The sequence below is a fragment of the Urocampus carinirostris genome, chromosome 6 (assembly GCF_059441175.1).
Source record: "Urocampus carinirostris isolate Australia breed hairy pipefish chromosome 6, RoL_Ucar_1.0, whole genome shotgun sequence".
Lineage (NCBI taxonomy): Eukaryota > Metazoa > Chordata > Actinopteri > Syngnathiformes > Syngnathidae > Urocampus > Urocampus carinirostris.
Window position 1 is genome coordinate 31,481,843 of NC_142354.1, and position 25,377 is coordinate 31,507,219.

General features: G+C 38.0%; 1 protein-coding gene and 1 long non-coding RNA gene across 3 annotated transcripts; both read left to right on the plus strand.

The window, feature by feature from the left end:
- Positions 1-41: 41 nt before the first annotated feature.
- On the plus strand, positions 42-20,981 carry LOC148364570 (inter-alpha-trypsin inhibitor heavy chain H3-like). The gene is made up of 20 exons (XM_088338716.1): positions 42-419; positions 2,280-2,437; positions 3,868-3,972; positions 4,809-4,971; positions 5,045-5,155; positions 8,076-8,204; positions 9,817-9,933; positions 10,005-10,173; positions 11,450-11,575; positions 12,926-13,107; positions 13,181-13,369; positions 14,704-14,843; positions 14,927-15,087; positions 15,157-15,186; positions 17,740-17,781; positions 17,901-18,014; positions 18,224-18,425; positions 18,596-18,771; positions 18,858-18,969; positions 19,050-20,981. Exons 1-20 carry the CDS (start codon positions 279-281, stop codon positions 19,177-19,179), a joined length of 2,697 nt encoding a protein of 898 aa, XP_088194842.1. The 5' UTR covers positions 42-278; the 3' UTR covers positions 19,180-20,981.
- A 1,562-nt stretch (positions 20,982-22,543) lies between these two features.
- Positions 22,544-25,045, plus strand: LOC148364571 (uncharacterized). Of its 2 annotated transcripts, none has more exons than XR_015850770.1 (4): positions 22,544-22,619; positions 22,711-22,843; positions 22,920-22,971; positions 24,782-25,045. It is a non-coding gene; the product is annotated as an uncharacterized LOC148364571 (long non-coding RNA). The 2 variants fall into 2 exon arrangements; XR_015850769.1 differs by having other exon boundaries at positions 22,923-22,971.
- Positions 25,046-25,377: the final 332 nt, after the last annotated feature.

Below are 25,377 nucleotides of genomic sequence, written 5' to 3' on the forward strand. Positions count from 1 at the left end.
TTGCACAAGGATGACTTCGCTTTCTGGGTTGCAATCCATCTGAACGAACAAGTCTCAATTTGACTCTTGGCTATAAAACCTTCCATGCGTTCTTAATCCCGTCCAATGCATGCCAATTTCCCAGAAAACAAACATCAACTGTAACTGACTCACGCTGTCGAGAGTGAAAACAGAAGTTCCGCCTCCAGGAATATGAGTGGGCGCCTGGGCGGGGAGATGTTTTTGAGGAAAGACTTTGCTTGACATGCCAGGAATTCCCAGAGTGCTTGTTTTCAGCCATGCTTGGGGATCGGACTCTCTTAGTCGCGGCGGGTAAAACTGTGTTCTGGAGGGTCTTACCATGGGCTTGGATCTGTTTGGTGCTTGCAGCTCAGGGGCAAGAAGATCCACTTGTTTCCAGCGCAAATGCCCCTGTGGAGGTTATACAGATATTTAATTCACAGTATTCAATGTAACGTTTATTATTCTGGGGGCTGTTTGATTAAAATCTACGAATGCCAGTGTTTGTATTTTTAAGGAGCCGGTAAAGATAAGTCAGTTTAAACCTACTGCACAAGAATTTTTTACAATGTTTGCTGCGCACAGGTCTCAGGGGGTTTGGAGGCCGGAAGGTAATAGTCACATTTGAATTAGCAGATGAACAGAAACTCGATTTAATGAAAGAAGGTTGCTTCGTTTTGGTGGAGTTTGTTTATATCTATCATGTTTATCATTGTGCCACTAAAGGTTTTTAAATAGTTTACTTGATTTTAAGCCCAGTCTCAGGGGAATTCAGGGAAACCTTAACACTTTGAGATGAGTTTAAGTTGCTTTAAAGCTTTTCTAAAGTTGATTAGTTTTAAGCGGTTGATTGAGGAACAGTTTTAAAAAATTGCCTCAAGTTAACTTCAGTCAAAACATTAACTTTGCAAAAAAATGCTACTAAAAGAAACCTTTTTACTGGAGTTACATAAAGCTTTAGATTCAACACAGCTCTTGAGCTTTAGGATGAGTTAAAGCTGCTTTAAAGCTTTAACCAAAGCTGAGTAGTTTAAAGAGGTCTCGTCTCATCTCATTAGCTGCACCGCTTATCCTCAGTAGGGTCGCGGGGGGGCTGGAGCCCATCCCAGCCATCTCCGGGCAGTGGGCAGGGGACACCCAGAACTGGTTGCCAGCCAATCGCAGGGCACACAGGGACAGACAACTCATTCGCTCATTTACACCTAGGGACAATTTGGACCGGCCAATTCACCTGAAATGCATGTTTTGGGAACGTGGGAGGAAGCCGGAGTGCCCGGAGGAAACCCACGCGTTTAAAGAGGTATGATAAGCTAATTCACGTTAAAGTTTAAAAGCAGTTTTAGAGCTCTGCCTTGAGTTAACTAGGGTTAAAGCTTTAAAATCTATAACAAATTCTTTACTATGATTAAAATCAAGCTTTAATTGGATTCAAAGCTACTTCATAACTTTGAGATGAGTTAAAACTGCTTTAAAGCTGCTTTAAAAATTTAACTAAAGTTGATTAGGTTAAAGCGGCACATTGAGTTAACTCCAGGTAACGTTTTAAAGCAGGTGTAAAGCTTTGCCTTAAGTTGAATTGAGTTTTAGCTTTAACTTTGACAGCACAGTTCTGCTATTAACCCAATTTCGTTGTCACAACATGTTGGTGGGGCGCCCTCTGTTGGCTGCGGCTGCATCGGCTCGCTACAACGGGTCAGGTGCAATCGACATTTCGTTCTGTGTACATTGTTACACAGAATGACAATACAAGGAAATTATTATTATTATTATTATTATTATTATGTTAACCCATTTTGTAACAATGACAATGTCCCCTGCCCACTGCCCGATGATTGCTGGGATGGGCTCCAGCACCCCCGCGACCCTACTGAGGATAAGCAGTGCAGCTAATGAGATGAGATGAGATGAGAAAATAAAGGTATGTTCTATTCTATTCTATTCTAAACATCGTCAAAAAAACCCTTAGAACTTTGAGTTGAATCAAAGCTGCTTCAAAGCTTTGCTTTGAGTTAACTTGAATTAAAGCTTTAACTTTGGCAGCAGAGATAGATCCTTGACTAGCATTTTTGTAATGCTCAAAACAGGATGTTTATTGTCATGCGTTCCATTCTAAAAATAGCATTTAGAAAATTGATAGAATAGTTAAGGAATCATAAAAGTCAAGCAGTAAAAGTAAGTATACTTCAAAAGAGTGATAGGCAATCTGAAAATATAGTGAATTACTTGCTAAATAGAAAGTTCTGAATGTGGAAATTATGCTGCTGCTGTTCATCCGTCAGACTGTGGAGATACAAACTTTCAAAGTGGAGTGCGCGGTGACGTCTCGTTTCGCTCACACTGTCATGACCTCCAAGGCTGTGAACAAAGCAAACTTCTCGCAGGAAATCACCTTCCAGGTAGAGCTGCCCAAGACTGCTTTCATCACCAACTTCACCATGTAAGTTTACGTGACAATGTGTAAAATTTGGCAGCAGCTATTCACGTTTATGTTACATATGTTAATTCTCCCCAAAGAACAATGATTTTAAGAGTGAACAAAAAATGTACTATGTCAAACATGAAATTAATGTTCCTTAGTGAAGGCTCAAATGTTTTACTGCCATGTTTTGGCGATGGATATCTAAAAAAAAGGAAAAATTGTGGATTTTCCTCTTAGGTAGTCCCAAACAGTGTAAGTAGATCTACTTGCACGACCAGATCGGATACGAAACATTCTAGTACTTATCAATAAGGGTTTATCATCAATTTTTAGTGCCGCAACAACGAATCTACAAAATCAATTACATTCGATGATTAGAAGCTTTGGCAATTAATAACGATAAGCAGTATCACTCGATTGAGCCACCAGGAACGTTTCATCAATGCAAATCAGAGTGCACACCATTTCGTTGTGACACTAGGAATTGTAGTACCGCTTTGGTCCGGCAGAGGACGTCAAGACAGTATTTATAAAAAAATCTACACAAACTGAAATGTATTGCTTTTTCTTCTTCATTTGTATGATAAGTGCACATTTGATTTGATCTGTGGATAAGGTGGTAGGAGAAAATTATCTTACATATTTTGCATATTAGCATTCCTTTTATATGTATTTTTACTATGTTAATTGACAAACACTTATAAAATTTTTATCGTTTTATATCATATAATATTTTGTTTTGTGCTCTATCATCTATCTGTCCAAAACTCGATATCTGAATAAGTATGAGGGAAATTAGAAATCCGATTCATCGAAAAAATAATCGACTGATTTATCAATTATGAAATGAATCGTTAGTTGCAGCCCTACCAATTTTAAATGTCAGTAGTGCTAGTTTCAAGTTACTGTTTTTTGTATCTTTAAAATAAAATAAAAAAAACTTCAGGATATATAAGTCATGATACAATGTAAGATGGCTGCCAAGACACTTCTTGTGACTACGTCATGCTTTTCCCCCGAAAAACATTGATGTTCATAAAACTGAACAAACACTCATAGACAAAAGATATACAAACAGTAAGTTTTTTTATATCAATTCATACAATAAATTATACAAAAAAATGTGTTTATACCTAAATATCTGTCCTTTATAAAGGCAGCCAAGTTTTTGCGTTAAACTATCCAAACATCAGGTGTTTAAAAAAATAATGTATTATTTAAGTGAAAACAAAAACAGCATTCACAAATAAATATCTGTCCATTTAAATCATAGTATTGAAGCATCGAATAGCATCTCCTGCTGGCGGCTATTTTTAGCTTTCTAACTAGCTTCTTTGGCTGTTTATGCTTCAAAATGATCATATCCACCACTAAATCACTCTAAATATTGCACACAAACCCTACAGAAAACAAAACCCTGGCCCAAAACTCTTCTATGTCCGTTTTAGGGAAATTGACGGCAAAGTTTACGTAGGAGAGGTGAAGGGAAAAGAGAAAGCAAAAAAGGAGTATGAGAAGGCGGTTTCTTCAGGAAAGACTGCTGGACTGGTCAAGTAAGTTGTACTGACATTAGGGAATACAGTGGAACCTCGGTTCTCGACCATAATCCGTTCCAGAACCCTGTTCGAAAACCGATTTGTTAGATCACCGAAATCGTTTTTCCCATTTAAAGTAATGTAAAATCGTTTTAATCCGTTCCAAAACCCTGAATGTTTACCACGAACGTAAACATGAAGCTAACCCAGGCTAATCGTACGTTCGCGTTAGCATAATCTTCCGTACAAAAGATTACGCTAACATGAACGTGTAAAAATAAAAAAATCAGGTCGTTTACACATCATTTAGCACCCGGGTCTCCACAAAAAGTGGTGAGCGGTTAAAGGATAAACAAAAGAGTTATGAATAGGATTTCTTACCTTTGTGGTGGTCTGCAGAAGCCATGCTCTATTCCCTCAAAAGAAGGGAAACTCGCACACCTTCTTCATTTTGCTATTATTTCTTTCTTAAATGCAATAGTTGTACGCACTACTCTTCTTTTTTCACCTGTAGCAACTTTGCTGCTTGCACCGACCTTCTTCGGAGGCATAATTAGGGGCTAAAACACTCCGTTCACCGATATTAAAAGCGAAAGCGAAAAGAAGTGCGTGCGCACGTCATAGCAGTTCTTCACGAGGGGTGGGGGAAATCTACACGATCTACACCCGTACGCCGCTCAGCATCGCGCCCTAGCGTACCGGCGTTCGAACTCCGATTTTTTGAACGAAAAGCAAAGCAAGAATTTCTCGAAATTTTCGGTCGCGAACCGATTTGTTCGAACTGAGAGAGGCGTTCGAAAACCGAGGTTCCACTGTATTACAATACAAAAAAAAGTCTAGATATTTTTTCTCAGGGCAACTGGAAGACAAATGGAGCAGTTTTCGGTGTCTGCCAACGTCGCTGGAAGAAGTGGCGTCATTTTTGTTTTGACCTACGAGGAGCTGCTTCAGAGGAAACTTGGACAGTATGAAATTCTAACCCGAGTAAGACCCAAACAACCAGTTCAAGACTTTCAGGTTTGTTTCATTTTCATGCTTTCCTTATGAAAAAGAGGATGAATACAATGGAACACTGGACTTCTTTGTGTAGATTGCAGTCCGCATCTTTGAGCCTCAGGGGATCGCTTCGGCGGACGCTTCAGCAACATTCCTCAACAATCAATTGCTTCCTCTAGTGGAGAAAACGATCAGAAACAACAAGGTAGAAATTACATTCCTGGAGGTCTTGTTTTCAAACCTATAGAGCAGGGGTGTCAAACTCATTTGAACTCGGAGGCCACACGATAGAACACACATTCTCTCGCGGGCCGGACTAGTAGATTAAAGAGAAAGAAAAAGAGAGATAGAAAAAATAAGAGAAAGAGGGAGGGAAAAGGAGAGAGGGCGGGACAAAGAAAGAAAAAGAGAGAGAGGGAGAGAGCATGAGAGACAAAAGAGATTCAAAGTCTTGAGAGAGGGGGAAAGAAACGGAGAGGAAAAAAGGAATCCAAAGAGAAATTGAAAGACAGAAGGAGAGAAAAGAAAGCGCGAAGGGTAGGAAGAGAGAAAGAGAAAAGAGAGAAAAGGAAAAAAGGAAGTTACAGCAAAAGAAGTTAAAAGACACAGAGAGAGAAAGAGACAAAAAGCAACAAAGGAAGAAAAAAGAGAGACACACAGAGTGAAAGAGACAGAGACAGAGAGTGGGAGAAAATGGGTGGAAAAGAGGGAAAGAGAGAGAGAGATAAAGAAATAAGAGAAAGAGGAATGGAAAAGGAGAGAGGGCGGGACAAAGAAAGAAAAAGAGAGAGAGCGTGAGAAACAAAAGATAAAAAGTCGTGAGAGAGGGGGAAAAGAAAGGGACAGGAAGAAAGAAATCCAAAGAGAAATAGAAAGACAGAAAGAGAGAAAAGAATGCGTGAATGGTAGGAAGAGAGAAAGAGATGCTTATTGTCATCTGGCCCGCGGGCCGCCTGTTTGACACCTGTGCTATAGAGCGATGATGGGTTTGTTAAAATTCAGCAAGTGAGATTTTTAGTATTATTGTGTCAACTACACGTCATTTTCCCTTCATTATTTTTGGGTTTTAAAAGTGGATACTTTTAGAGTGTAGTTTTTTTTAATGCGCTGCACACAGTGAACTCCATAAGCTATGGTTAGTATTAGTAACAGTATTAGTGATAATTACTCAATTTAATTATGTTGTTACAGATCTTTGGCAATGACACAATTAGTATTCTTGTGGAACAATACAGTATTGTACTATGTAGGCAACAACAGTGGAGTTACAAAATTGTATTTATAACGCTTTACAGTACTGGTTACAGAGGAAAGTAATTGTGTTCCAAGGTTTCTTATTTTCTTCTTGTTGAGGTTTTGAGTGTTTCCTTTCTGTCAGGTAGGTTTTAGATCAGGGGATAGTGTAATAATAGGCAGGAGTCTGTACGGCTCTTTGAGACTTCGTGTGATTAAAGGCTATACAAATAAATATGACTTGACTTGACTTGACTTGGAGGAACAGGTTAAAAATATGTTTGCATCATAGATGCAGAGCGCTAGATCTGTCAATTGTCTTCGAAAATGGAACTAAATATGTGACTTGATTATTATCATCATTATCCTTTTCTAATTTCACATTCAAAATGATAATTCTTTTAGAATATCATCAAAGTTAAACAATTAAATTAGAAATTGAATATTTGTAAGTGTTTAAAAGTTTTAAACCCTTGACACCTGCATTTATTATGGTTTGTAAGGCAAAAAAATAAAATAAAAAAGTATAGATTTCCTTGTGCCTTGAAGCAGGTGCCTGTAAAAACTTGTTTGCAATAAATAGTGCAGATAAAAACTAATAAAACACTACTTACATAAATGAAGGGATACAATGAACTATACAATTAACTGGTTAATGATAAGCAGCAAACTATTTCTTAAAATCCCAGAGTGTATAACAAGCGACCCTTAGTGGTGTAAAAATGCTTTATTCATTGAAATAAAACAATATTGATTAAATTGATAAGCAACAATACATGTAAGGCAAGGCAAGGCAAGTTTATTTGTATAGCACAATTCATACACAAGGCAAATTAAATTGCTTTTCAGAAATGGCAGACAGGTTAAAAACACACAATAAAAGACATTGAAAATTTAAAATGTGTTTTTTTAAAATGCATTAAAACCACAGATAAAACATAATAAAATCAATGAATTAAAATAAGGTAAAAGTGAAGAGTGCAGATAGAACCCTTTCAGTTGTATGCACAGTTGAACAGAGCTGTTTTCAGCCTGGACTTAAACATTGTCAGAGTAGAGGCCTGTCTGACGTTATCAGGAAGACTATTCCAGAGTTTGGCTGCATGGAACTGAAACGCAGCTTCACTACCTCGTAATCATATATTTTTCAAGGCTGGAGGATTTAGAAAGTTGTAATTATATTACATAACTTGAGGGGACCTTTGCAAAGGTTGACATGTTTGGCCACGATTCTACTACTTCAGAAACCCAGATGACAATTTTGCAAATGTAATTACATTGCTACAGTGTTTTTTAATGTTCTTCACAACTACTTATGAGAGGCAGTAGCTCAGGAGGTAGAGGGATCGTTTTAGGATTAAGGGATCCCAGTTCGAATCCCGGCTTGTCCGTGTTACATGTCGAAGTGTCCTTGGGTAAGACACTGAACCCCCAATACCCCCGATAAGCAGGTTAGCGCCTTACATGGCTGCACATATCACGGCCGCTATTGGGAAATGTGAAGCACACTGTAAAGCGCTTTGGGAAGTCATTGACTTGAAAAGCGCTATATAAAAATGCAGATCAGATCACTTACTTTCCACAGTGGAACCCTGCCGGTGATGAGTCCTAGGATTCATGTATCTGGTGGTCATTTTCGATTATTTTTCACCACTGTTTCCACCTCTAGCCACTATTGTTAGCTTCAGTTTATGGTTCACCACTTCATCTCCTTTCTAACCTAATGTGACCTCTAGTGGTTAATTATTACACACTGTCACTTGGGATAAATCAAATTAGTGGGTTAATGATTTTTAAAAAAGACAGAAAGTATACAAAACACGCAACCAGAGCAATTATGAAAAAAAAGAAAAGATGTGGTGGATACGAATTTGCCTGTTTTCATGTTTCAGGCCATTTTCACTTTCTCGCCTTCGATGGAACAACAGAGGACGTGTCTTTCATGTGCTGCCACTCAAATAGAAGGAGATTTTATTGTCAAGTATGATGTCAAACGAAAAGAAAGCTTAGGGGAAGTCCAGGTGAGTGCCAATATTTTTAACTGCTATGCTAGGCGTGGGCAAACTACGGGCCACACATGGCCATTAAGGGTCTTTAATCCGGCCCACAATAAAGATGAATATATGAATAAAAATATGTCATTATAAAACATATGATAGCAAAAAACTCTACTTATTAACATGTTTTTTGGTGCTACTATTATCTCCACTGCCCATTCATGTCCAACGTAGAAATAGCTGGCTACCTTTATCTGTATTTGCCTTTTTTTTTCATATATTTATTTTGTTTACTAACATATCTATTAAATTCAAGGAAAAAAGCCTCATTGCGTTTTGAGTTTTTCAATGCATATTATCAAATTGAGCTCCTTTAAAAAGGAAAATATCTTGTTACTTTGCTTTAATTCTAGCTGTTTCAAAACAAATTTAATGAAGTGGTCTGTTTATAAACAAATGGGTGGCTTGTACTCCTTAACCACTAGGGTCTTTGGGGGACAATTTCCTGTGGTGTGTCTTGGGCAGGTACAGCATGGTGGGGCCCATATCACATAAACATGTAGATAGCGGCTGGGTGGTTAGCGCGCAGCCCCACGGTGCAGAGGTCCTGGGTTCAAGTCCAGCTACCACAACCTCCCCGTGTGGAGCTTGCATGTTTTTCGGGCACTCCTGTTTCCTCCCACATCTCAAAAACATGCATGTCAAGTTAATTGGCCTGTCTAAATTGTCCGTAGGTGTGAATGAGCGAGTGAGTTGTCTGTCTCTGTGTGTCCTGCAACTGGCAACCAGTTCAGGGTGTCTCTGGCCCACTGCCCGAAGATAGCCGGGATGGGCTCCCCGCGACCCTACTGAGGATAAGCGGTGGAGATAATGGATGGATGTCTTGTAAGGGCCTTTGACATTTCGTACAATGGGCATATGAACAAAACAGACCTACTCATTTTTTTTCAGAAACAAAATCAAGATGATCGTGCAAAAACAAACAAAATGAAAAACAAAAAGAGTTTTAGTTTTGGAACCTGGTACGCTTTCCAGAAAGCTTTCCAGCAAAGTGCGCTTCTTGGTTCGACTCATCTCAGAAGAGTAGGAGGACGCTTTACAACACCAACCAGAGAATGAAGGTGCTGTAACTGAGTCAGGTTGAGAGGCTTCTCCTTTTCTAATTTCACATTCAAAATAATCATACTTTAGAAACCAGTACTACGTGTTTCATGTGGAGGAGCAAACTCCTATCTAAAAATAAAACACAGTCTGGAGAGGGATGGTTGCCGCCACGCTGTACTTGCCCAAGACACTCCTCAGAAAGTGGTTACCTAATGACCCCTGGTGGTAAAGGGATCCATGAACTGTGAACGGTGATAAGCGGATACCACATATCCAATCAATAAATCAATCAATCATTTTTTTCCTCTTTGCCCTGCTCCTCTGTCTACTTTTTTTTAACCCAATCCATTCATCCATCCATTCATCCATCCAACCGTTATCTGCACTGTTCATCTTCAGTGGGGTTACAGGGGTGCTGGAGCACATCCCAGCTATCTGAAGGCAGTTGCCAGCCAGTTACAGTGGGCAGTACCCAACAAACTGAATTTTTAACTTTATAACAAAGCCTGTGCTCATTTCCATCTTCCCTCAGATTGCAAATGGCTACTTTGTGCACTTCTTCTCTCCACCTGAATTACCCACCGTCCCAAAGAATGTAATATTTGTGGTTGACAGGAGTGGCTCAATGAGTGGACAAAAGATCAAACAAGTATGTCTTCAGCAAATATCTCGTATGTTTTTGTCATATTCGTTAATGATGTTTTGTGACCATTTCTACAGACCCGGGAAGCCTTGGCGGCCATTCTGAAGGATCTTCATGAAGACGACCACTTTGCTATAATCTTGTTTGATTCTGAGATTGTCACATGGAAACAATCTATCATGAAGGCCACAGAAAAGAATGTGACGGATGCCATTGCCTTCATTAGGAAACTGAAGGAGAGAGGAGGTTAGTGACATCAAGTTGGCCAGTGTTATTCTTTTTTTTATATTATTATTTTAATGAGCCATTGCTTCAACATTTGATAGTGTTCTGTAATCCCTTAATGCTTCACTTTTTTTTGCAGCCTCAGTTTTAAAAATATTCTGCGGTACATTGTCCCTGATCACATGTTGCTGCAAGTTTACCATACATCCCAAACTTTTGCAGGCTGGCACCCTCTTAGGTCCCCAGTGAATTCCTAGTGCCTACTTTTAAGGCTTTAAACATGACATGTCTGCAATTAGTGTGATATAATTTTTGTACTACTGGAGCATGTTCATCAGTGCAAGAAATGTATTCAAGTATTAATTCAAACCCACTATTCCAGCTTACTTATTAACACTACTGCTACAATAATTTATTACTCTTATTATAAAATTTCACTTATTAACTTGCATAAATTGCATAAAAAGAGTTTTACCTCTAATCGATAATGCAATTTTGGGGTTGGACACTCTTAGACATTTTTAGCTAGAGTCACAGTATTGGTTATTTCTTTGTGCCTTTGGAAAATCTTTTGGTACAGCATGAAGGGCGCAAATGTTGTTTTGATGGAGGTTTTTTTACCTCCCTATCGACTTGTAGATGCACCTTCTTCGTCCTTTACTCGTAATCCTTTTTGACATGCCGTGTATTTTAATATGTGAATTTTTAAGGTGCTGGTACTTAGCAATTACGCGAAAGCAAATTCTGCAAAGGGCGTTTTCTTCGGTTCCACGTCCGCATCGTCAAAACCAAAATAGGTCCAAACGAGTGATCTACCACCCTTCTCCGGGGCAAGCTACATTTCTTTCTCGTTTGTTGACTCTGGGACTATGTTTACGGAGTCCGCCATGACACTTAATGAGCTCACACGGTGGGTGCGGCATAGTGTGGTGCTTGCAAATTTTGATTCGCGTTTATTGGCTTGTGCTATTATTAAAACTTGCCTCTGATTGGTCGGCGCTTTTAAAACTCGAACAATTGTGGTTGGCTAAAACTCCATCATTCACTGCAAAACCTTGAAAAAACTGTAGTGCTTTGCGGTTTGACAACCGCACTACGTCACATCGTGATGTTGTTTCGATTTCGGTTAATCGTGCAGCCCTAACGTGTTCTGTACAAATAGTCAAACAAACGTTCAAACTTCTGACTTCGACTTTGGACTGCTGCCCCTCTACCTCCACCCTCCTTCCTCACTGCCCCCCCAGATCTTTCTACCGACGAGACGTCAAGAATTATCTGTTCGTTATCTGTCTTTCAGCTACTGACATCAATGAGGCCCTTTTGGGAGCCGTAACAATGTTAAAAAAAGAAAGAGAACACAAAGGTCTTCTCGAGAGAAGTATGGACATGATTCTCTTGTTGACCGATGGGATGCCGAACCATGGTGAGTTTCATCGCATATCAAATGCTCACACAAACTAATTCACAGTCAACCTGTGGGTTACGGCGTCCCCGCCTTATGATGTATTTACTTTACAGTGTGTAATGAGTTTATATGTACCACATTTTCCACACTATAAGGCGCACCGGGTTATAGGGCGCACCCCAAAATATAGTTTTTGGTCCTATATTTTCCATACATAAGGCGCACTGGATGATAAGGCGCCACAATGGGAACGTCGACAAAACAGTCAGATAGTTCAGTCAAACTTATTACCCACTTAACATTCCGAAAGCTTGCAAAGAAGCAAATACGTGTCTCAGACATGTACTGAAACAGTGTCTGTATGATGTCACCAATCACGCAAATGCATCGTTCCAAATATCATTCGGAAGGTTAAAGTCTTGGGATTCAAGAAATGCCAAACATTTCTTAGTTTCCATTTTATGTTTTGCTGGCAACTGTGTGGACAGCAAAGTAAGAATTTTATTGTGCAGGGAAACGGGATTCTTTACTGTGCATATGACAATAAACACTTTGAATTGAATTTAGTTTAAAAATAGACTCATCACAGAAACATCAAGATCTTTCTAAAACAAGATACCGGGAAAATATAAAGCCGCACAGCTCACCTAAGTTCTCTTGCAGCCATCACGTTCAATAATGATACGTAACCATGGTCTTCTTACAACCGTGAGTGTAGTATATCCAGGAGAGTCAAATATTTACAAATGCAGAATAGTAAAAAATGTTTTCTCTATGCTGTAGTGCAACCCAACGTGTGATTCACATTCATCTTTTTCGGCCAATTGCAGGCTTTGTTTTGCGTCTTTAGCCTATGCGAGCCTGTAAATGATAAAAAGGATCCGCCCCCTTTACCTCCGAATAACTTTAGCCAATAGTGACTGATTCAAATGATGATTGGCACATTGGTTAGGAAATGAAACGGCGGTATATAAATCCCAGCATACACCGCGGACTACTTAGCCTCGGGGCAAAATCTAGTCAGTGGATGCTTGCCTTAGTTGCAAGACTTTGCGACTTAATATTGATCTATATATAAGGCGCACTGTATTATAAGGCACATGGTCAGCTTTTGAAAAAAATAAAGGCTTTTAGGTGCGCCTTATAGTGCGGAAAATACGGTATACAAAACTTTCATGATTTTACCTGAAGAACGGTAGATTTAGAACACATTCGTTAATTTCCATGGGGACCCGCCATACAACCATTTCACCCTTATTTCCCACCTTAAAATGGATTAATGTTGTATCCCTGGGGTGACCTGTATTTTTATTTTATCTGCCGAAACTGGAAACATAATCTGCACAATGCTACTACATTCACGCACAGGGCAGTCCAACTTGCAGACAATTCAGGAGAACGTGCACCGGGCCATTGACAGAAATGTGTCACTCTTCTGTCTCGGTTTTGGAAACGACGTGGATTATTCTTTCTTGGATGTGATGAGCAGGCAAAACAAAGGGCTGGCGCGCAGAATCTTCGAGGCTTCAGATGCCGCTCTGCAGCTCCAAGTAACCTGCATAACCAAATAATTTTAAATAAGATCAAATGCAATTCAGTACAAGACCTACACTTGTGTTTCAGGGTTTTTACGAAGAGATCTCCAGTCCACTTCTTTTGGAGGTGAACCTGCGCTACCCGGGCAATACTGTCGACTCTGTGACCAAAAACCACCACAGCCATTTATTTAACGGCTCGGAGATAGTGGTAGCCGGTCGCTTAGATGATGGCAACGAGCTCGATAACTTCCTGGTGGATGTTTTTGCCAAGGGGGTGAGTCAACGTGAAAAATCATTTTAATGCTAATGTTAATGTCTTATTTGCTCTAGTCTATTTAGACAATTTTTACTTGTCATTTTCTTATTTACTCCTCAAGTGTCTCTTCATTACATGTTTTACCCCGGAGTGCCATGTCTAATTTCATTACATACAACGTTGATATAAATGACAATAAAGACAAATCTAATTCTAATGGATTTGTATTCTCTATATACGTAATACCAGTAAATGAAAGAACAATGGGTGCATTGTTTCGTTGATCTATTACATGAGTCATCAGGAGTTAAATACTCCGTGGACCAGTTCTGAAAAAAGCTCAACAGTGATGGGTCATTGTGATTTTCAAGGAAATTTGAGTTATAACTAGCAATGTGAATGTCTTTGAATACATTATTCTTTCAAACTGTTTTTTGAATTAACCCCAACTTTGTAAATTTAAACCACGCAGTTCCCTTATACATGGCAGATGTTAGTGGGTGTCTGAGCCTATTTTAAACCTTTTTCTAAAAATTACAACCTAGTAATAACACAATAATTAAATGGTAATAATAAGTTGTTATTTTAGAAATGCATATACAAAATGGAAGCCCCTTGCATTAATCAGTAACAGAAAATGTATTTCTAAGCTTCAAAAAGGTTGGTGACCACTGATATATCACTTTCACATTGTTCCCCATTTGCAGATAGTTTTGCTCCTATTGCGATGTATTTATTTTATTATACTCCAGTTTTAACTTGTTTATCTCTAAACACAAGCAAACAATTCTTTAAAACTAGGTACACTTTCTTGTATTGCATATAACCTTTCTTATTTTAAGATTTTGATAAAATTTACAAAAATAACTAATAACAGATGGTGTATTTTTTTTAAGATGATTTATTTATATATGTTTTTGCAACATTTTGATATTTTATTTTACAATTAAGAACATATGTAGATATACATAGTCTATACTTGGAAAATGAATACCTGAAATGGGCAAAATTGTCTTGTAAGGCTGAAAACGTTCCACCACTATAAGTGTCATTTAGGTTTCGTTTCAGCTTCTGGGCCACAATTTTGGTATAAGAATTAATTTAAGCTATTTTGCCTTTGCACTCGTGAACTCTTCCAGCAGCCATCGTCTGTGAATCGTTTGTGCCCAGATTGTTCTGTAAATAAAACTTTCAAGTGAACTGCTCCAGCCTTTTTTTTGATAACATACCCAGAATAAACAAACTTGCAATGATAAATATGTTATGCTTGGATTCATGATTGTTTATTTTGTATTATTTTTATAATGTGTTTCTGTCAGATTAAAGTTTTTTCTCCCTCTCTCTTCCTACAGCCAAAGGCAGATTTCCAAGTGCAAGGGAAGCCAAACGTGGCTGAATGGGATGTGCTCTACCCGCAAGACGAGTACATTTTCGGGGACTTCACTGAGCGACTATGGGCTTACCTTACCATCCATCAACTACTGGAGAGAAGGTTTACCTCCCAGTCACAATCACCATGTAGATTTGTTTTCCCATGCTTCTAATGGAATACTCAGCAGCTAACTTTTCTCTCAGTCGCATTGTTAGTCCACAGGAAAAGGACAACTTGACAGCTGAGGCCTTGGACATGTCCCTGCGCTACAACTTTGTAACCCCTCTCACATCCATGGTGGTCGTCAAGCCGGAAAGTGGGGATGGACAAGACAGCCCACTCATCGCCGATAAGCTGACAGAAGGTAAACAACTCATTTTATAAAGGCTATGTTCTTTAAACAGAGGCTGATAAATATACATTTTTTACACAGATCAACGGCAAAAAGCAGAGAGACAAAGAGGTATGCTTTTATTTAGGGATGCACGATAACTTTTTCTTTTCCTAGCGATACTAATAACCGATAAAATCCTGCTGCTGAAGAACAATACTGATAACTTGTGAAATGTTGTTCTTTATCAAGAAAAAGAAAATTATTAAAACACACTCTAATGCCATTAATTTTGTATTGTTATGTTTTGGTGAGGGAGACCCAACCACCAACACACACTTAATGACAGTTTGTTTGAAGGCAAAGAAAATAACAAAAGGTGCTTTGCAGACAGGATTGGGGAAAAAATGAGTAACAAAAAAAAAAAAACAGTCCGGTAAACATTCACAGTTGGCAAAGTTCAGGAGGAGCAGAGTAAATGGGGCGGCAGTAGCTCAGGAGGTAGAGCGCTCGTCTTGAGATCAAGGGATCCCAGTTCGAATCCCGGCTTGTCCGAGTTGCATGTCGAAGTGTCCTTGGGTAAGACACTGAACCCCCAATACCCCCAATATGCAGGTTAGCGCCTTACATGGCTGCACAGATCACGGCCGCTATTGGGAAATGTGAAGCACAATGTAAAGCGCTTTGGGAAGTCATTGACTTGAAAAGCGCTATATAAATGCAGATCATTTCAGATCATTTCATTTAAATCAACGACAAGTGTACTCGGGCATTAGATCTGGAACATCAGGGGTAAACAATGATCTGACGGCTTTTGCTGTCAGCCCAGTCGTTAAATACAGGGTTCCTGAATAGAGTCAGGTGCAGGCGATGAGAACCAGGTGTGGGTTCCTCCAGTACATCTGCCAGTTGGCGCCGTCTGGAGGATGGTAGAGTGCTTGATCCTAACATAGGTGCATCCTTATTATTGTTTACATTTATGATAATTTCATACAGCTTGGGCTAACATGTCTCCAAAGGTAGTGTTGAAGAGACCTAAGCTTGACTCTATTAATTAATTGACCAAAAATTACTTTATCAGTAATAACTATAATGACAAGACATTGTTATGAGCACCATAAAACCCACATATTAATGTTGTAGAAAGTGCATATGATTTATTGGTGTTTCTGACATAATTCCAGGTAGTATGTTATCAAAATAGGGCAGCACGGCGGCGCAGTGGTTAGCGCGTGTGCGGCACAGTTCTGAAGTCATGAGATCGAACCTTACTGTGTGGAGTTTGCATGTTCTCCCCGTGTTTGTGTGGGTTTCCTCTGGGCCCTCCGGTTTCCTCACACATTCCAAAAGCATGCATGTCAGGTTAATTGGCCGGTCCAAATTGTCCCTAGGTGCGAGTGAGCGAGTAAGCCCGAAGATAGCTGGGATGGGCTCCAGCTCCGCCGCGACCCTACTGAGGATAAGCGGTGCAGATAATGGATGGATGGATGTTATCAAAATAAAGGCTTGAGATTTTGATCAATACATTCGAAAGCTTATTTGCAGAATACTCACACAAACGAGTCATAAAAAGTAGCCGTGGCAGTATCAGACCCCAGGTGTGAAAACAAAATTGCGTACAATCATTTTTATACGAAAAGGGCGGTCGAGAAGCTAAAACGAAACATCAACTCAAACGAAAGCCAAACTTTTAGTGTTAGAAAGTTCCACAGCACAACAAGCTTCTGTCTAAAATGATTTTAGCAAGTGCTTCTGCAACACTCAAGGCCACTATTGGCTACACAACAAAGCACCACTGAAGTAATGAAGGAATTCAATAATCATGACTTAATAAATGAAATTATAAATAAAGAAATTCTACAATTTTGACTAAATGACAAATGCAGTGACTCACTTCAATAGTACATCAGTGTTTTCATTACTTTATGTGAAAATAGGTCCCTTCTAAACATGAAAGAAAAGTCTGCGTTAAGTGCTTCAATACTGAATTGCACACATGCCTTGGCTATCACTCACTCTTATAAGGTGGCATTATCTTTACAGTTCACAATGGTAGCCATAAACGATAAATAGAAATATAAACATGCTACATAGGGAAAATGTTAAGTTTGGCCAATTACGGCTGGAGAGGTCTCTCATTGCGGTGTATGTAAAGCAAATTTAAACATGTACTGTACACTTTGTATACGGCAATTACTAAAGAGTAACTAATTTTGTCGCAATTTAAAACACTTGTTAGCGGACTTGGTTGAGCAGCAGTCAGTCTGAATCAAAGATTTGTCAAAATAATTTGTCCTGAATAAATCAACATTTAGGACAATCTTGTGGAGGGGTGTGACAAAAAAAGAAAAATAAAATAAAAAGATTATTATCGTGCATCCCTACTTTTATAGCCTATGCTCATTTATGTATCATTTCAAATTCTTCATATATTAGGTTCCTCGTCCCAAGCCACGAGTGTACGCCATCAATCAAATCGTAAGGTCATTCTCATTCCAATACCGTACACATTTCATTTTATTTATTCCACAACATAATTGTATTCATTTTTATTCTAATTTGCTCTTTGCATTTTGTTTGTTGACCAGATCAAAGAGCTGGACCTCGTGGTACTTAAGTCATTTTTGTTAACTATCCATATTTACATTTTTTTACTCTGATACGTAATTGTAAATTTTGTTTTAGGTTCTTCTGCCCATGCTGCAAGTCCATGGCAACAATCAAATGGTAGCTCTATATTTACTTACTTACACATGGGTTGGACAAATAACTAAACTACAAATTACCTTTCATCTGATCATTAAAAATAACATTTAATTGATTCCATGTCTATTATTATCTTACAGTTGACGGAGATCCACATTTCATGATAGAAGTCCCGGACAGAAAAGACGCCATCTGTTTCAACATTAATGACAAACCTGGGACAATTTTCAACCTGGTCCAGGACCCCAAATCAGGTTACGTCCTCTTGTGCAGTACACCCCCGGAATACAATATTTATTGTTCCAAAAGTAGGGATTGCAAAGAAAGATTTCTGTATAGTGTGGGATAAAAACCTATGGTAATGCATCACTCACTTGTTATGAACCCCGGTTCTATGTAGCGAACATAAATTTTGGAAAACAAAACAAATGCAAGAGGCTAACTTATTTCCATTTACCTTCAGGTTTTGTTGTGAATGGCGAAATAATCGGCAAGAAAACATTCACCCAGGGTCAAAAGACTAATACCTACTTTGGCCGTCTTGGGATAAATCATGAGGCTTTGGGGGTAAAATTGGAGGTGAGCACCCAGGATATATTGCTGTTCTATGGAGGGAAACGGGTCAAGTTCTTGTGGACGGATTTGAGCTCTATCAAAGAGGCCAGGTGAGTCACTTTTGTTGTACTTAACGTAAGTTATTATTTTTTTCTTATTTTACTATAAAATAAAGTAAAATGGGTGAAATAGGTAAAATAATGCGTATATTTTCTTTCTTCATTCCTACACTATCATGGAAACGGTTTGAATGATCTAAATATTTTGCTTTCTCAATCAGTATGGACCTTCATCTGACAAAGAACTATTGCCTCACGGTCACTCTGAGGCACTCTGTGGAGTTTATGGTCATAAGACATACAAAAGTGTGGAAGAGGCGACACCAGCAGCAAAACTATTTGGGATTTTACACTCTGCACAGTCATCACTTGTCCAATTCTGTTCATGGATTGCTCGGTAGGAACCCAAAAAAAGGCTTTTTGTTATCATCATATTTTTTTTAACTTCCAATGCTACGTCATACTCTATTGCTCCAACCACAGGCCAGTTCTACCATGGCGTTAATTTTGAAGTGTCGGATATTAAGTCGAAGAGTTTGGAGCAAGAAGTAGATGCCGTCATGTATGTGAAGGGACACACACTCAACGTGACACGGTAAGCTAAGTTTGTTGAGTTGAACGCAAGCTATAATGATGAGAATGGGTGCGTACTTTGAATTTTCTCGCCTCTTGCAGACACTGGCAGAAAGATTTCAGCAAAGATGTCATCAACGGAGAAAATATTCCCTGCTGGTTCGTTCCAAACGACGGCGCTGGTCTCATTGACGGGAGTGCTTCGGATTACATTGTGTCCACGCTTTTTTAAGTCTTTTTCATTCTACACTCCCACAAAGTATATCATAGTGTGGAGATGGCATTTACTGTGAATGTTTGACGTTCTGTTGTCTTTTTGAAGGTAACCCAGAATAGTAGTCCCCAGGTTGCTAGATGAAATTGTCGTATGGCGGGGGATAGAAACGAATGGTAACGAGCTAAAACGATACAAACCAACTTACTTATGTGTATAAACCTGTTAATGATTACATAGCATTATGAATGAATGTACTTGTAAAGGAAAAATGAAATTTTGTTTAACTTTGTTGAGACGTGGCTTGAGCTGGTACAGTGGAGTTAGTGGGTAGATCCAGGGGTAAGGAGACGACGGATTAATATCAAATTCTGATTTCAAAACTTCCTCTTGCGACAATTGTCATGCCCTTAGAGGATTTCATTGCTTTAATCGCCTCCCTTTTCTCAATGAATGTCCCCATTGTCTAACGGTTACAGCCATATTCCTTAGTAGGGCTAACCTCGTATTTCTTAAAAAACACAAGCTTATTTTCCATGGTTATTATGTTTATTACTTCTCCCTTTATCACTGCAAGTCACACTATTCTTAACTGAGGGGAGAGGGAGAACGTTTTGGGAGGGATTTCATCCAATAGCATATCGGCATCTTCATCATGCTGTGACACAGACCAACACTGCAAAATTAGATTTTTGAACGTTTTAGGCACACAAAATAATTTGTTGTTGATGTCGTATGGTGGGGAATATGCTGTAGCAAGGGGCTTAAAAACATCTTATTCCACACAGTAATGTGAAAACATTGTAAGTTAAGGACCCTGTAACTCTGGGGTTTAAAGTACATGAGAGACAAAACTGAATTGGAAGACAGAAGAGCACAAACCAGGTTTAAACGTTTATATGTAAATGAGGCACTTTACTATATGACCACTAATGGATTTGAAAATATTCAAAGATGTAGGGATATCCTTTATAAAGCTCACTTAAATGGTATATTATATATATTTTTGTGGTATCGCACCTTCTTGATTCATCTTAATTGCTGGGAGGTGTGAATCTAGTTAACATAGACATGCATTCATGCATTATTGTTGTTGTTAGAATAATCCTAAATTGCTGTCTACAACAGAGTAACATTTTTATTTTAATAAACGAGGCAGAAGGTGAAAAGAACTGTGGTAAAATGTGAGTGCAAAGGTTTCAGCAGAGAACACACAAAAAAAATTAAAACAAACTTCGTTTTCCTATTATTTCGTGTTTTGTCATTGGTTTAACTACATACGTAGTACTCGACAAATGTTTGTGATAAGTTTTTGTACCATTGCACTATCTATCCATCCGTTATCTGCACCCCTTATCCTCAGTAGGGTCGCGGGGGTTACTGGAGGATATCCCAGCCACCTTCGGGCAATAGGCAGGGGACACCCTGAACTGGTTGCCAGCCAGTCGCAGGGCACTCAGAGACAGACAACTCATTCTTATGCTCATTCACACCAAGGGTACAATTTGGATCGTCTAATTAACCAGACATGCATGTTTTGGGGAATGTGGGAGGAAACCGGAGTGCCTGGAGGAAACCCACGCAGGCACGGGTAGAACATGCAAACTCCACACGGGGAGGCTGCGGCAGCTGGACTTGAACCCTGTTCCACCGCACCGTGGGGCTGCGCGCTGATCATTGCAATATGTAATTTACTTGTGACTTCCAATTAATTTTGCAACCAAAATTGTAGTTAATTACAAAAAATAAATTTCTGTACCTGCATTTGTTTTATCTGTTTATTTTTATACACCATTAAAAAGGAAAATCTAAATGGCAAACCGCTTCTATCGATGTAAGAGTGCGTGTATGAATGCGTGAGTGTGAAGCATATTGTAAAGCGCTTATTTGGTGACTTAAATAGAAAATATCTAGACCATTTACCATTTATCATTTAAACATAGTTTATCTGAGTGATTTGCCATGCAGAAGATTATTATGTGAATTTATTAATTTAGCAGAGCGTAAAAGTTAAGTAAAACCTCAAAATGTCTAATTAAAAAAACACTGGATAAATTAAATTAAGGTATAAAAAAACACAATGTAACTCAAATAAAATAAAGAAAATAACAAATTGAACATGGACGTCAACCAACAAAAATGATAATAATGAAAGTCTGCCAGCTTTCTTTGTAATCATTGTGCTTAAATTGAATTCAATTTTAACTGAGCAAATGAGCAAACTATATTCATAAAGAAATCGGACAGGGTGATGGCTGTGATTGTTTAAAATCAGAGGTGGGTAGTAACAGGTTACATTTACTCCGTTACATTTACTTGAGTATGTTTTGGGACCATTTGTACTTCTAGGAGTTTTTACTTGAATAGATTTGTGAAGAAAAAAACTACACTATAATTTTGCTACATTAGGCTACATTGAAGCCATTACTTAAATCCCCTCGACATAAGTACGCCTCTTTCTGTCTCTGCTAAAGCGCATTTATTTTGTCGGAGACTTTTTTTCTCTGATTTAGATTTGACCAGTGACCCAAACAACCATCAGGTGGCACTTGTGAGCAGGGCTAGCAACGTTTTTATTTTTACTGTACTGTATGTACAGTGTATAAAGCTGTAGCCTCTCTCTCTCTCTCTCTCTCTCTCATATACACATATATATATATATATATATATATATATATATATATATATCTCATCAGCTGCACCGCTTATCCTCAGTAGGGTCGCGGGGGTGCTGGAGCCCCGCTCAGCAATCATCGGTCAGGGGACACCCTGAACTGGTTGCCAGCCAATCGCAGGGCACACGGGGACAGACAATTCACTCATTCACACCTAGGAACATTTGGGCCGGCCAATTCACCTGAAATGCATGTTTTCTGGAATGTGGGAGGAAACCGGAGTGCCCGGAAGAAACCCATGCAAGCACGGGAGAACATACAAACTCCGCACAGGATGTCTGGTAGCTGGATTTGAACGGACACAGGAGGTTCCAAAGACCTTAGAACTGTGCCGCACACGCGCTAACCACTGCGCCGCCTTGCTGCCCCTGTTTCTGTCCCTGTGTCTGTCCCTGTGTGCCCTGCGATTGGCTGGCAACCAGTTCAGGGTGTCCCCTGCCCACTGCCCGATGATTGCTAGGATGGGCTCCAGCACCCCTGCGACCCTACTGAGGATAAGCGGTGCAGCTAATGAGATGAGGCTCAGATGTCATTTAACCATATTTTACACAGTGCGTCTTGTACATTTATTTTTTGCAAAAAATACCTTTAAGACAATAAAATGTTCTTGAGATGATTAAAATAGGTGACTTGACTCATTTTATTGAAAATGTAGAAGATGTACACAAAAATCTTGTCATGTGATCGTAAACCAATCTACTTCCCCTTTGCGCAAACTCCCATTATTGGGCCGTGCAGAGACTCCATGCAGAGCACGTGTGTTGCACGTCTGACCTTAATGTTGTAAGTTCAGAAGTTGAGAAGCATTTTCTTAACGCGATCTTTGCACAAGTGTTGTTTGTGTGTGCGCTAGTAATGAAATCCATATGTGCAGGAGGGAAGGGGGGGTCTCTCAGGGTGTCGGCAATTCTTTTAGAGCCCCCCTCGCTGCTCCTCCCAGTGTATTTGCAGAAAAACTTCTTCACACATGGCGGACATTAACATCTTCGCTGTTCATCCCCCCTGAGGTTAGAACTATCAAGTCAATCGGAGAAGACACATTTTTTGCGTGGGTGTGATTTTAACGTTTTATTTTTTGACCAGCAGAGGGCGGCAGAGAACCGTGAAAATCCAAAGCGAGCGGTAGAAGTCCTAAGTGAGTCTTTAAAGTTCATATTTAAGGTGCTTTATTTTTTTGTGTTATAATTTTATTGTTTTGAATTGGTCCGAACATTAAATAAAATATGGCATGATTTACATGGATACATGTTGAAGCTTATGGAGGTGCAAAATAGTTTGGATAAGTTGTGTATACTTTGTGTTAAATGTGATCACTTAGTTTGTACATTAGAGAGAGATTTTTTTCTTTTTTTCTTGCTTAGTATTTTTTAAACAGTGTTTTTTTTCATACAGCAAAATTTATTTTTTCTTAATGGCTAGTAATTTTTTTCATTCTTATGTAACAGCATTTTAACCTGCTTTGTTTAGTAAAACCCAGAAAAAAAAATGAAAAACGTAAATACATGATGTATTGTACTAATCTTTAAAAGATATATATATATATATATATATATATATATATACATATATATATATATATATAAATACACACACACCTTGTTTTTTTTGGCTACACTCTAACTTCCAGTAAAACACAGCAAAAATGATAATAACCAAAACTAATGATCTAACAAGGCAAACATTATGAATCCTTTAAAACATATTTATTTACATATATATATATATATATATATATATATATATATATATATACATATATATATATAAATATATACAATTTATTTATCACAAAAATTATAATGATTACATTTTTTTCTTAAAATAATAAAAATAATGTTATAAATTAGCAAATTATATGCTAGTTGAACAATAATTTTCTACTTGTAAATTTTTACCCCAACACCCTACACCTTATTTTATAGCAACTTTTTTTGCATATTTATCTTTAATTTTTAATTTGTGTTCTAGAAAAACACAGACAAATGAAACAAACAAAATGATCTAACATGGCAAATTAAAATGATACATATATATATATATGGAATTAAAAAAGATAATTATTGAATTATTTAAAAAAAAAAATGTTTTGATGCTGACTATAACTAGTCACGAAAAAAATAAATTCATATGGAGAATGAATTTTCATGGAAAAAAAAGGAAAATAACAAGTTTTGAATTATGAATACTCTAAATACTTGAGTAAAATCACCAACTTTTAAGAATCATATGAAATTATTTTTCATTTTATAAAGTTTATGTTGCAAAGATCAGCATTGTCGCTTAGAAAGTTGAGTGAAAATTCCAACTTTTAAAAGCTCAAAATCATTTCAATTAAAAAATTGGTCTCTGTTTGAGTAGCTCTGTTTAAAGCAGACTTGATATCCCATATATTTAAAGTTAACTAACTGTAATTTTGAATAACTAAAAAAATAATTGAATAAATATGATGAATACACAATTAAACTTTTGAGTTGCAGTTTTGGATGGGACTTTTATTTATTTATTTTTTGTATTGTATTTCTCCATTTTGATGTGTCAACATTTTTTCAATAATTGATGTAGCTTATAATCGATCTATCCCTAACTCTTTATTTTATTTTTAATTTTACATCATGTTAATATTTATTATAATCATTTCACGTCACAAATTAAGTTCATTTTTATCACTTTTTCTCTGTGGATTTATTAACCCAAAATTCAAATGTAATATATGTCACTTTTTTAAAATTAATTAAACATGTACACAAATTTAATTAATGCCCTATATATATATATATATATATATATATATATATATAACCACAAAGTGTTTTTCATTTTCCAATCCACAATGCAAGTTGCTTCATTTGAATAACCTGAGGGAAAAAATATGTCAAATATCCCCTGGACAAGTCCTTGTCCCTTTCTATCGTCATCTTTTTTATTTTATTTTACTTTTTCGTCAGTCTACCTTTTTGCCTCCTGTGGAATATTTGGCATTGCTGATGCTGCTGGTGCGTGATAGGGAGCACTGAGTGTCCATTGTGTGCACGATGCGGGTGTCTGGTATGCGGTGCTACAGCACGTGCTGTGTTGTGACGGCTGGCCTTCTTCTGACGCCAGTCGGTTGGCTTGCTCGTCTCTGCTTTTGCTCCTGACCTTTGATGGCTACAAGTCTAAAATACAAAATGCTAGTGAGAAGAACTTGTTAAGAACTTTGTTTTATAAAACAGTCCTAATTATAATTAAATAAAGGTTATGTCATTTTTTGTTGCACGATAAAGCAGCTCTGCTCTTGTTTTGTCTTTTTTACTTCATGTTTCAGAAGCTAGGGTTTTGAATTCCCCAATCACAATTTTAGAGACATCTTTTCTTCAATGATACAATATTTTGATTTGACACTACTGAAACCATCCTTCATATTTTAATTCCTTTACATTATGCCATGTTAATCATCTTAACTATTTTGCTAGTAGTTTGGCACATTGATTCATTTTAAATTTTCCAGAACATTTTCTTCAATTTAAGGAAGGCTGCTATTGACTAACTTGCTACTTTCCAA

Coding starts and splice junctions, on each gene's coding strand:
- LOC148364570 (XM_088338716.1), top strand. CDS start 279: ATGCTTGGGGATCGGACTCTCTTAGTCGCGGCGGGTAAAACTGTGTTC. Junction 4,972..5,044: donor AACCAGTTCAAGACTTTCAG/GTTTGTTTCATT, acceptor TTCTTTGTGTAG/ATTGCAGTCCGCATCTTTGA. Junction 18,970..19,049: donor CACACACTCAACGTGACACG/GTAAGCTAAGTT, acceptor CGCCTCTTGCAG/ACACTGGCAGAAAGATTTCA.